The 13,216-nt window shown below is 36.2% G+C and overlaps 1 protein-coding gene across 1 annotated transcript; it reads left to right on the top strand.

Annotated features, from left to right (window-relative positions):
* The first annotated feature begins 2,583 nt into the window (after positions 1-2,583).
* LOC108980347 (ERAD-associated E3 ubiquitin-protein ligase component HRD3A) lies at positions 2,584-12,343 on the top strand. Its single transcript, XM_018951236.2, has 6 exons — positions 2,584-3,225; positions 3,778-4,269; positions 6,911-7,126; positions 10,001-10,324; positions 10,448-10,690; positions 11,911-12,343. Exons 1-6 carry the CDS (start codon positions 2,662-2,664, stop codon positions 12,130-12,132), a joined length of 2,061 nt encoding a protein of 686 aa, XP_018806781.2. The 5' UTR covers positions 2,584-2,661; the 3' UTR covers positions 12,133-12,343.
* Positions 12,344-13,216: the final 873 nt, after the last annotated feature.

The following is a 13,216-nucleotide window of genomic DNA, read 5'->3' as shown; positions in this document are numbered from 1 at the left end:
TTTTTATTCACAATTTGCTAAGAAAGAGTACCTTTGCTAAAGAAACTCTAAAACAAACATAGTAAATGGAATGTTATGAGTCCTTCATTGCAAGCGTCGAATGACTAAAAGGTTGATTGCTATATAAGGTTACAAGGAGGAGCACTTTATAAAAAACTAGGTTGAAGTAGTCGTTGATGAACTCCAATTACACATATGTGCTTAGAAATGGGGGAAAACAAAATAGGAGTGCTAAAGCTTGGAAGACAACTAAAAATAAATAGTTATTCTATTCTCAAACTAGTGTATAGAGTACATCATCCATATCACTTAAATAGTAAATGTTGATTTTTAAGATTTAGATTTTAAAATTTATATTTCAAGTTAAATTATGTTATGTAAACATTTTACTAGCTAGCTAAATAATATAATTTTTCAAAAATATAGGATGTGGGTGAAGGTAGAATGAAGGAGTTATATGTTGACACAAAGAGTACCTCTCATAATATCAAAGCCTTTTATTGCAAATAGTCATTACATATCAATCGATGACATGCCTTGTAATTGAAAAGGGAAAGTACAAATTGCCCCCCTAGATTTTCATTTATTTTGACATGTATTGTGATCTGACTATGACTTTCAAGTTTCTATCATTGTTATCCTATTTAATCATTCATCCAAACTAAATAGTCAAATTAAGAAAAACTATATGGATACTTTGAGCAAGATTTGATCTCACCCCCTAAAGCTTTAGTTAAATTTTAGCTAAAAGTACTTTTTTTTGGTTATCAACCTTTTGATGAAGGTTAGAGAATAGAAAAAAAATGATTTAACATAGATGGACATGGATATGGAAAAGTTTATGATTGTACTCAAATTGTAGTCAATGCTTGATGAGTGCACAAAAGTGTACTCTGAACATTACTTCTACGGGTTTAATTGTTAGATTATATGTGTTATTTGGACAGTTTGATTATGTTTTTTCAACTTGAACTTCAATTTCATAGTGTCCAAATCTTGATTCATTTTTAATGATTTTATGTCATGAATGAACTTAAGAACGATTTAGCCCAAGCCTGACATAAATAAGGAAGAAAAACACAATCAACTGAGGAATTTTCTATATCCAAAGCCCAATAGATAGTCTTCAACTCAAGTGGGCTTGATCCAACTCAAAAAGAAAACCTAAAACATGAAGCGCTGAGTAAATGAGTTGAGAGATGGAATTGACAAGAATCCGATCTGGAAGCTTCTTTGAGCAGCCGTCAGTATTATTGTCATATCTCTCTCGTCAGATATCTGATTGAGGCGAATCAAGATGCATTGAAAAGCTAACTCAATGGGATACATTTGTTCAACAAAAAGTATTTTTCTAATTTGAATGTTTATTAAGTGAAAAGTGGCTCGCAATCTGCGCCTGGAAATCTAGAGTATTACCTATGCAGGTTTGTACGTGATGTTCTTTCCTCAGGAGGATGGCTGGTGAAGATAAGAAGGAAGATAGGGTTTGGGAGATGGCAATCTTTCATAAAAGAATTATTTCTTGTTTCGAATGGAGGGCTGATTTTTTGGTGATGCTAGGGATGAACTTGCTTGAATGATGATAATTTTGAATTCTATTGAATTCATGTAATAAACTTTTGTGCTAATACAATTCTTGTATTTGGATAATTTTTTAAACTGATTCTTTTCATAGATTCAGTCATGCATTTTCTATAGAATTGTTAAGGTGCTTGATTATGTCCAAATCTGATTGTCAATCTTATTTGTGTGATTCTCTGCTACAATATTCATAAAAAATAAATAATAATCAATTTGAATATGATAAAAGTGAATGGTACAAAATTCAAATAAATAAAATGGGTTACTAAGTTATTATTTATGGTCTCGATCCATTTATGGTGCATATGGTTGGAGAAGAGGATCATGAACAATAAAGGCTCATTTTGAGAGTGTGATGAGATGAAAATTTATAGTTTATGAATAGTAGTGACATAGTTTGAGTCGAATATTTTTTTAGTTTTGAAAAAAGAGAGAGCAAAAGTTGAATAAAAAAATATTATAAAATTAAAATATTATTTTATAATATTATTTTTGTTTAGAGATTTGAAAAAATTGATTTTTTTAAAAAAATTTGAAAAAATTGTAATGATTAGTTTGTAAAAATTATAATGATTAATTTGAAAATTTTATATTTGAATTATGTTTGAGAAAAGATAAAATGTGATGTGATGAAATAAGATGAGAATTTTAAGATGAAATATATTTCCACTTATAACGTTTTTTATAAGTATCTTATTCCATTTGTCGATTGTAATAAATTTTAACAGCATAAGCTTTCATAATTATTATTATTATTATTATTTTATTTTATTTATTTTATATTTTTAGACAATCATATATAAGTATTCCTATATTATATGTTTACTATTCTCTCATAAAGTTCTTATTTACCTATAAAAATAAAATCAAATGAGTTTCGAAAAAAAAGAAGAAGATGTAATTCAATATCTGACATGGCAAAATGTGATTGGCCAAGTAACGGAAATTGAAGTGGCAACCAAACATATTTATACGTGTGAAATCCACCAGTCCAGAATTTCACGCTCACACACCGTCACCGTCCGGTCCGGCGTCAGTGTCCTAATCTCTTTCTTCTTCCTCCTCCTCGTCGACGAAACGATGCGTATCGCAACTCTGAAGCTCTTACTCTCTCTCCTCGTTCTCTCTCTCTACCCTCTATCTCTCACCGCCCGACCCTACATCCTCATTCTCTCTGAAGATGATCTCAAAGACACTTCAATCTCCTCCGACGACTCGCCCGACCCCACTCGCCTTGACAATCCCGAGTGGGATGAATTTGGCGAGTCCGACTCACCCCATAAGTCCGAGGACGAGCTCGACCCCGGTTCTTGGCGCCCGATCTTCGAACCGGGCTCCTCTTCGGCTGCCGGCTCGTCCGATCCCGTTCCGGAAAACGATGCTCTGTACATCTCAGGTGTTTCGAAGATGTTATTGGCGGCGAGCTCTGGCGACGCGCGGTTGACGGAGGAGGCGGTGGGGGAGATCGAGGCCACCGCGGACGAGGGCAACGCGCACGCGAGGTCGGTGCTAGGATTTCTTTACGGATTGGGGATGATGAGGGAAAAGAACAAGGCCAAGGCTTTTATGTACCATCACTTTGCTTCCGAGGGAGGTAACATGCAGTCCAAGATGGCCCTTGCGTATACCTACTTGCGCCAAGATGTGAGTGCTTCATAGTTATAGAAATTTCGTATTTTCCTTTCAATTTGTGAACTTTTGTGGTTATGCAATTGTGTTCGCATAGGGACTGATTGAAAAAAGAAATTGATAATTTCATGAATGGAAGCCCTAGGCTCAACTTGGTTGCTGGGAAAAGACCTCGAGCTTAGTGGTTCAATATCAAAGATAATACGAGTATTTTTTTTTCTTGTTGTGTTCCCTTTCTTTATTTTATCTCACATGTATCATCTACCAAATTGAGTTATATGGTACATTTATATTTGGATGTGCGGACAACTGGATCTTGAAATTATTTAACAAAAAAAAAAAACTAATTTTTTTTTGATAAGTTGAAAAAAAACTAAATAAACGTTTCAAATCTAGCATATTCCTTTAAAATTAAATTTTGTCTAATTCTAATCATCGTTGAGGAAAATTGTATCCAGTAATGTATGGCAATTATCTCTAGTAATAATGGTTTTGGAGTTCATGTTGTAAGGCTATTCTTCTTGTTAATAATTTTCTACCAACTGTTTTATCTTTGACTATTTGCAGATGCATGAAAAAGCAGTGAAACTTTACGCCGAGTTAGCAGAAGTAGCCGTAAACAGTTTCTTGATTTCAAAATATTCTCCTGTGATTGAACCGATCAGGATCAACAATGGGGCTGAGGAGAATAAGGAGGCCCTAAGAAAGTCCAGAGGGGAGGATGATGAGGAGGTCCAGATTTTGGAATATCAGGCATTGAAAGGGAACGCTGGAGCCATGTACAGGATTGGGCTGTTTTATTACTTTGGGATGAGAGGATTGAGGCGTGATCATGCCAAGGCAATGTCGTGGTTTCTGAAGGCTGTGGAGAAGGGGGAGCCGAGGTCAATGGAACTTCTTGGGGAGATATATGCTCGGGGAGCTGGGGTTGAGAGGAACTACACCAAAGCGCTTGAATGGCTTACCCTTGCATCCAGACTGCAACTTTATTCGGCTTATAATGGGATGGGGTATTTATATATCAAAGGCTATGGAGTTGACAAGAAGAATTACACCAAAGTAAGATTATCTTGGTTTACTGATTTAGGGAACATTTGGATATAGAGTTGAGATACAGAATTCTCAAAACTTCACATAATTTCATTCTCAAACACCATTCAAACATAAAATACTTTTCAATTTCAAATTTTAAAATTTTTCATCTAATCATTACCTAATCATTATCCTAACACAAAAATGAACACAACTTTTACAAACTTCAAAATAACAATAATATTAAAAAATTATATTCAAACAATTTTTTTAACTTTATAATATTTTTATTCAAACTTCTTTTCTCTTATTTCTCAAAATTCTATAAAATATCCAACTCAAACAATTTTACTACTATTCACAGAATTCTAAGATACTCCAAGTGTCCAAACGAGCCCTTATATGCTAAACTTTACATGTTTGTCTATACTCTGATTATGGACTGAGTTGCTTAACTTGCCCCACCTACTCACTTTTTTCTCTACGTTGTTATGTCTCTCTCTTTTCTAACAAATTACTGTTTTCTCTGTCTATTTTATTAAAATCTGAATCGAATTTATTCCCATTGAAGCTTTTTTTTTTTTTTTTTTACAATTATTATTCACATGGTGTATACAGTAGATACATCTGATTAGATCATTTCTTGAAAGCTAAAGTTGGAACAACGTTCGTATGCAAACATCAGTGGTAACGTTCTAAAAGGGGAGATTAAAATTAATTATCAAAAAAAAAAAAAACGTTCTAAAAGGGGAGGCTCAAGCTCCTGCACAGTCTTCTTGTTTCTTGTTTACTCTAAGCTTCTGTTAATCCTCTCTCTCTCTCTCTCTCTCTCTCTCCCAAATATTAGTTTCACTTTGTTGGTTATCAAACCGACCTTTCCAGCACGATAGAAGGTTCATCGCCCGTTGTGGAATTACCTTTTTGAATCTGATGAGGCTAAAGACAGCTTGCCTTAATACACTAGCAATGTCACCCTCAAATAAGAAATGGTCCACAGTTTTTTTTATCCTTATGCACGTACCACATCAATTTATCACTAACACATCACCTCTTTAAATTATCCAGTGTTGGAATTTTCTCTAACACTGCCACCTCAACAAAGGAAGCCGCTCCCAAAGGAGCTTTACTTCATATATTCTTCCATGAGCTTTCGTGGGGAATAACCGTGTGGTGAAGTGATTTCACTTCAAATACCCCTTGCTTGGAGGGTGCCCAACATAACCAATCTTCTCACCCTGCTCGCAATTGAACCAAGCACAAGCGGGCATAGAATGAAAGAAAGAGACTCATCTCCCAATCACGTGTCGATCTAATAAATTCCACTTCCCATTGGTTGGAGCCATCCAAATTTACCGTATTGTTAATTAGTATGACACCATTTTTTTCACCCTTGACAGAGAATAAATTGCTTTTTAATCCATATCATAGTGATTAGCACCACTATATTTGAGCTGAAAGAGCACTTGCTGCACTTTGTTTACTAGTAATTCATGCTATATATTTTTTTAGAAGTACTAATAGTTTGTAATAGTTTTTTTTAATAAATACTAATAGTTCATAATATATCATCTAAAAGAAAAAAATAAATCAAATAAAAAAGCAACAGGTTTTGGAAGGGAAGAATTTTTTGGAAAATCACATAGTTTTGTTAGTTGGTTAATAAAGATAATAAAAGTGAACAAGGTGAGCCTGGTAAAAGCTCTATGGACATACCATGTGTATTAGTACATGGCAATATGCTTGGTGAGGGGGTGTAAATTGCATTTGATGAAAATAAAATTGAACTGGGTGATGGAAAAACTCTTATCTGCTTACATGTCCATTGTTTAGGTGAGGGTGTGTTAAGTTGCATTGGATGAAAGTTTATTTTGATTTACATGTCTATTTGGAGAGCTTGGTGTTTATTTTGTTTTACATGTAAAATAATTGTCTAGTTCATGAGCTACATGGAAGGGGTGGCCAATGTCTGTATGTTTGTGATATAGCATGCATTTCCGTTGATGGGAATGGACATATGTCCTTGGCACCTTATGCTCTTTGATCTAGTTCTCCACGATGTCATCGTCTCTTCACGCATTGATGCGCAAAAAATCTCTGTTGCTTTTCTAATAATTTAGTCAATCTTATGACAGTGCAAAGATGCACAACCCAAATACACAGGAAATGTGCCGGAGATAGCACCCAATTAATGAGAGGATAAAGAATAGAAATTCAAAAGCTCTACTTAGGTAGAAAATCGATAGCTATTAAGAGCAGTCACGTCTGTTCTTGGTGTCTTTTAACCAATATATAACCCTTTTTGTTTCTTTCTTTCCTTCCTCAAACATATATTATATCATATGTTTCTTTCCCCAATAATTTTGAAAGGCTCAACTATGTTGCTTGTTATGAAAAAAATATGCATTTGGATTTTAAAGATGGTCTTTGAGTTTTCTTTCTTTTAACCTTCATTTGGGAGCTGCAAAGTTGTTCTATTACTTCTACTTTAAGCATTTGCTTACCTTTCCTTGACCAATGTTTCATTTCTTTGTCCTCACTGATGTATACTCCCCATCAAAAACTGATGTATACCTATCAAAAAAAAAACTGATGTATACTCAAGTGGTTTTAGGTCTATTGGTAGGGTAATTTCAAATTATATGCCATGAACTAATCCTTTCCATTACAGGCAAAAGAGTACTTTGAGAAGGCTGCTAATAATGATGATGCTGGCGGCCGCTATAACCTAGGAGTAATGTATCTAAAAGGGATTGGGGTAAAGAAGGATTTGAGGATAGCTTCTGAACTGTTTATGCTGTCTGCTAATATGGGTCAACCAAAGGCATTCTACCAGCTGGCAAAGATGTTTCATACTGGTGTGGGGCTTAAGAAAAACCCTATAATGGTAAATTTTGTTTTTTTTTTTCAGTTTGTGTTTATGTTTAAAAAATTTAATAATTTACTTACATTACAACTAAGCTTCTTTTTTTCTTTTTCTTTTTTGTATCGTTTAACAAATATCTCTTTCTGTTTGGTGGTATTCCTGCTCAGAATTGTTAGAAAATCTACTCTTAAAAAATATATTATTAGAAAACCATATGATGAGTTGACATCATTTTGTGTCAAGATTGGTTGTTTGGGGTACCATGATCTTACAAAGTAAGTATAGATTTCAATTACTGGCATTAAAACTAATATCATTTTCCACACAATTGTGATTTGTGAACTACCACCTAACCCTCTCCAAGCAGCGAAAAGGTTCACTATTCTTTTAGGCACGGCCTAAGCCAAACCAACCTGGCTGAAAAAATCACTCCATAAAATACTCGCCAACTTGCAATGGAGTAAAAGGTGATCCACAGATTCCCACTCTACTTACACATGTAGCACCATTCAATTACAAAAACTTATCTTTTTCATAAATTAATCTTTCCTAGAGAAGCTGTCCATGCAAAAAATACTACTTTCAAAGGTATCTTAGTCTTCCAAGGAGATGGATTATAACCATGGGGATAAGGACATTTTAAAAAGAGCAAACCTTGAATATCCCTTGCTTGGAGGGACCCAAAGGAGCTTGTCTCCACCTCATCTCAAATTAATAGAGTTTAGTATATTAAAGAACGCAGTAAAGGCTTCTATCTCCCAGTCATGAGCTGCTCTAAGGAAGCTAACATTCTATTGAGGGAGATTACCAGAAATCTTCAAATGGTCTGCCACAGCAACACCCTTAGCAGGAACAACATTATACACATCTAGGAAAGCTTCCTTGAGGCTGTCCTAGATGTGGATATAATTGCAGCTTGGGGATTTATAGTTGGTTGAGTCATGGGCATACACATCAGAAGGATGGTCCTTTGTGCTTGATGTGGAGTATCTGGCATAGTTTCCAAAACTTGGAGATTGCAAAAGAACTTTGTCAGAGTTTAGAACTTTCATGTATAAATCTTTGTATGAGTGGACTGATTCATAAAAATTCTCACGTTGAGTTCTTTATGGATTCTAATAGTTCTTGCTTAGTTACGCCCCTAGCGTTTATCAATAATACACAATATCTTTACTTATCAAAAAGAGGGCCCTACCACCACACCACACATCATTCCTAAATCCAATTCCAGCTCCATTTTCCACTTCAAATCTAATTTGATTAGAAACCTATTCCCAGCATTTTCATTTGTTCTTCCATAATCCCATCCCATAAGATCCTTGGATTAAAACACAACTCACCCCGCACACACCCATATTTAGAGTCGACAATTGACCTCCACAATGCTTCCATTTCATTCTGATCATGCCAAAGCCACTTCCTCAAGAGTGCACAACTAAACAATAGCAGATTCCGAACTTCTAAACCAACTTCAGAGATTGGAAAACATACTTTAGCTTAGTGGACCAGTGAAATTTGACATCTTTGCCTAACCCACCCCAAAGGAAGTCTCGTTGTAGCTTCTCTTGGTTGTTGGCCATGCTAGATGGAAGTGGAAATAGAAAGACAAAATATGTTGGCAAATTAGGGAGAGTACTCTTAATCAAAGTAACAACTCTAACTATGGTATTCATTCCCTTAAGTTTTAGGTTATTTTCTTGTTAGAGCGAGTCTCATTCTCTTTCCTATTTTAGGAAAAGTAAGAAGTTAAAAGAAAGGAGGGAGGTTTATGTTATTCGTCTGCTGGAATAAGTAATGCTATAAGCTAAGAATTTGGGAAAATAAAAATTGGCTCAAAAAAGTTGAAGACTAATTCCTGAAGGAAGTCATCCTTCAAAAAATTACTCTATGTTGTTACTGATAAATAAATAAATAAATTGCTCCATGTAACTTCTCGTTTTTTAAGAAAATCTTCAATTACTTATAGAAAAATCTCTTTGCAGCATCTGAGGAATATAACTTAAGTCACATGGAAGAACATGCTCGTCTGAGCAAGCTGTAGATTGGCCTTGGAATGCCAGCTGGTTCCTGATCTAAAATCTAAATGCAAACATGAATCGGGTCAATGACAAACCTGCTAATGGATAAGTACTAAAAAGTACTACTTACATACATATTTGAGCTTAGTGGGAAAAAAATAGTTGCATATATATGTAAATACATTTTTAATATATAGGTCGGATTTGGGATTTTAATACTAATTCAATTGGTTGGGTTTGGATAGTGGTAAATGCATGTGGCATGTAGAACAGGAGGGGGGATCGGCGGAAGGAGGGCTCTTAGTTGAAATGGTTGTCTCACTTTTCAGTATGGAACATCTAACCATATCTAATTTTAGTGCTATTTCAAATAGAATGATATAATCATTTTATATGTGATATTGCGAAAGTAACTTGTGAGCTCATTAATTATAAAAATAAAATAAAAAATAAAAAAAAGTAACTTGTGAGCTCCTACTGATAATAAGATATTTGGAGAGACTGACTTCTTTTCATTTTCATAAAGTATACCAAGACTCTCCATGGACAAAATTGGCGCTTCACAAATGTAGTTGTTTCTTATTTTGATAACCAAGAATTCTTTATCAAAAACTTCTTATAAAAAAAGCAAAGCACAAAAGTCTTGTGTAGTTAGAGACAAAAAGTTGATATTTGAGTTGCATTTAAACTCCATATAGTTATTATGGAAGTTATTAAGATGCCTAACACTTATAGATCTACCCATCTACGATTGAGCTGGGAGACAAAAAGTTGATATTTGAGTTGCATGTACATTCCAATTAGTTATAATGGAAGTTGTTAAGATGCCTTACACTTGTAAATCTACCTATCAATAATTTGGCTTATTTGATTTCAGGCAACTGCATTATACAAATTAGTTGCAGAACAGGGACCATGGAGTTCCTTGTCTAGATGGGCCCTTGAATCGTACTTAAAAGGTGATGTGGGTAAGGCATTCCTCTTGTATGCAAGGATGGCTGATCTAGGTTATGAGGTGGCACAGAGTAATGCTGCGTGGATACTTGACAAATATGGCGAGCGTAGCATGTGCATGGGAGAATCTGAGTTCTGCACAGATGGAGAAAGGCATCAACGTGCACATTCTTTGTGGTGGCAAGCTTCTGAGCAGGGTAATGAACATGCAGCGTTGCTGATTGGAGATGCATATTACTTTGGTCGGGTATGTATCACAGGATGAAATAGGCCTCTGCGCGCTCAAGGTTCAGGATGATGATTTTAATTAACGGTCTAGGATCACTCCATGATTCCTTAACGTTCTATCTTTCCCCTCTTCTTTTCTTAGGGTACTGAGAGGGATTATCATCGTGCAGCGACAGCTTACATGCATGCCAAATCCCAAATGAATGCACAAGCCATGTTCAACCTCGGGTACATGCATGAACATGGCCAAGGACTTCCATTGGATCTCCATCTTGCCAAGCGATACTATGATCAAGCCCTAGAGGTTGATCAGACGGCAAAATTGCCAGTTTCACTTGCCCTCACAAGCTTGTGGATACGAAAGAACTATGCAAATAGTTTCCTGGTGAGTTTCCTTGTCTGGTTTACCAGCTTGCATTCTTGAAGCTCTAATTGCAGTAGATTTTGATTTCTAAGATTAGTATAGTGCTCCATTTAAGGGTGGCAAAACATCTCCTAAAATATCTTTACTACTGTGCCCAATACCCCTGGGCCGCCCCATTATGAGATATACTTGGTCCAAATACTGTGATTAATAGAAAAACTCCGCAATTTCTAACTAGAGGATTTCTATGATTATTTTATAACATTTCAAATTCCTTTAACTTGCAATATCATGATAAATTAGGTAGTCTATTTTAGGTGAAGGAATTAGGCCCTCTCTGATAAGAGGAAGGAACATGATAATTTGGTTAAAAATACTTTCATAGGTAATTAGAAAACCCACAACCCGTGGAGATGGTAGCAATTCTAAGCACAACTTTTTGCTAGTGCCCAGTTTACAAAGTTTTGCACTTCCTCTTTCAGATTTGTTCTTTTCTTTTTTCCCTTTGCACATTTTTAACGCTATTATGGTAGTTATAAAAAAAGATTTATTCTGAATGGATTCGAAGACGAGTTGGGCTCCATAAAATGTTGGGCACTGAAGGGGGTTAAGAGCCGGAATTGCCACCACCCACAGACCAGGCAGCCCACAATAGAAACAGAGACGATGATGAAGCAAAAGGAGAGGGGACGAATCTTGGTTTTGCATCTTCCCAGCGGTTAAGGATCTTCAAATCCATTGGTGGTGGCAGAAGGGGGGAGATACTGTCGCCTCAGGAGAGCTCCTGAGGCATGGTGGGGGTGATCATGGCTGCCTCAGTCACTTAGAGCTATTTGCCTCCGTAGATCCATCTCTCTCTCTGTTTTTTTGGGGGAAGGGGGTGATCGGAGGTAATATCGGGTGACGGCGAGGGGGAGGGGGGGAGGGTTCTGTCAGTCGGTTAGGGGTCGGTATGTGGACCACCAATACCAACTGGTTAGTAGGTGTTGGGGTCAGACAGTATGGTCACCCAATGCCAGCTCTATCTGAGATCCTCCTCCCTCTTGGAAAATCAAAGAGGAAAAAAAGTGAGAATTTGTTTTTTTTTTTTAACTGGTTGTCCAATCTTAAGAGTTTACTAATGTTAAACATTGTTTTCTTCTTTGTGCTTGGTACTGTCAATTATAAAAATCAAGAGCATTTATTAGTGATGAATATTTTTGCTGACAATGAATTTTGGGTTTTGTTTCTTGTAAATCTAGGTCCATTTGATTGATTCACTGCCTGAAGTCTATCCTAAAGTAGAAGAATGGGTGGAAGATGTGCTAATGGAGGAAGGAAATGCAACCATACTGACACTTTTCCTTTGTCTCCTTACTGTCCTTTATCTCCGTGAGCGGCATCGTAGGCATGCTGTTCCAGCTGCGGCTGAGGTGGCTGTGCCACAGAACCCTAATGAGCATGGTGCACCTGCACCCATTTAATTCATGTATTCAGAAACTACAGGGTCATTTTGCTGTCTCTGTTAAACGAGGATATGTAGGTATATGTTTTAGGGCACATTGTAGCATAGCGTTAAAGTGATATGAGCTCCGGTGCTTGAATCTATTTTGTTCCGTAGAAACGAGTGCAAAAGGTGTAACAAGATTCATACCGTTCTTTCATATTATGAAGTGGTGATTCTTTTGGAGAGCATCACAAGGCGCAATGTTGCAAGATCTTCACCCTAACTCGAGAATCTATATGCCTCGTTTGATCGTTTATTCCTGAAAATCGTCAAGTCTAAATCACAATTAGAAAAGTCTAATTGTGATTTAGACTTGACGATTTTCAGGAATAAAGGATCAAACGAGGCATATAGATTCTCAAGTTAGGATCTCAGGGTGGAAGCTCTAAGAGTTGCGGGGAATTATATCAACGAGAACAATAAAACCCAAATGCCGATTATAGTAGTATTAGCTTTTCTTCTACTCTTTTTCTCTTATTTTGAGAGTAAAAGAATTCACAATAAAATTAGTAGGGATTGGGGGGTCCAAAATCCGAAAGTGGTGTAGGTGGCGAGAGAAGAAGTTTTCTAACAGGGAATGCATTGAACAATATCATGAAAGACGGTTCATCTAGCGAGACTGTGCTTTGAAAAATTGACATGTGTTTTAAGAGACTCATGGTATTCATGACATTGGGGCTGATTTTCCAATATGTTGTGACGTGGCTATTCTGCATAACAGTAATGATGTCCAAGAAGTCTCCTTCAGGCATTACGTTTTCTTTTCTTTTTTTTAGAGAGAGAGAGAGAGAGGCAACATGTTATTAATGGATTCCAAAAGCTTTGGTTTATGTGATAAGAGCTGGTTTTGGTTAGTTGGGATCATATTTGGCTGATGAGTAATTCTACCTATTAGCTGATAGAATTTAATGAATAACACACCGACATAATAGAATTTAATTTACAATCTCTTTTCTATCTTTACCATGCTAGTTTAGGTGTTCGCCCTTCAGACATGCTTCAACTTAGATCATTAAGTCCCCCGCCGGCCGCTATTAATTTCCCCCAACATAAAAAAAAGG

This window comes from Juglans regia, chromosome 6 (genome assembly GCF_001411555.2).
Source record: "Juglans regia cultivar Chandler chromosome 6, Walnut 2.0, whole genome shotgun sequence".
NCBI classification, from domain to species: Eukaryota; Viridiplantae; Streptophyta; class Magnoliopsida; order Fagales; family Juglandaceae; genus Juglans; species Juglans regia.
Note: the sequence above shows the minus strand (reverse complement) of the source record. Positions and strands in the feature narration are given on the sequence as shown.

Excerpts from the sequence above, each read along its gene's own strand:
- LOC108980347 (XM_018951236.2), top strand. The coding sequence starts at position 2,662 with ATGCGTATCGCAACTCTGAAGCTCTTACTCTCTCTCCTCGTTCTCTCT. Across the intron at positions 7,127-10,000 it reads TTAAGAAAAACCCTATAATG|GCAACTGCATTATACAAATT; the intron begins GTAAATTTTGTT and ends ATTTGATTTCAG. Across the intron at positions 10,325-10,447 it reads ATGCATATTACTTTGGTCGG|GGTACTGAGAGGGATTATCA; the intron begins GTATGTATCACA and ends TTCTTTTCTTAG.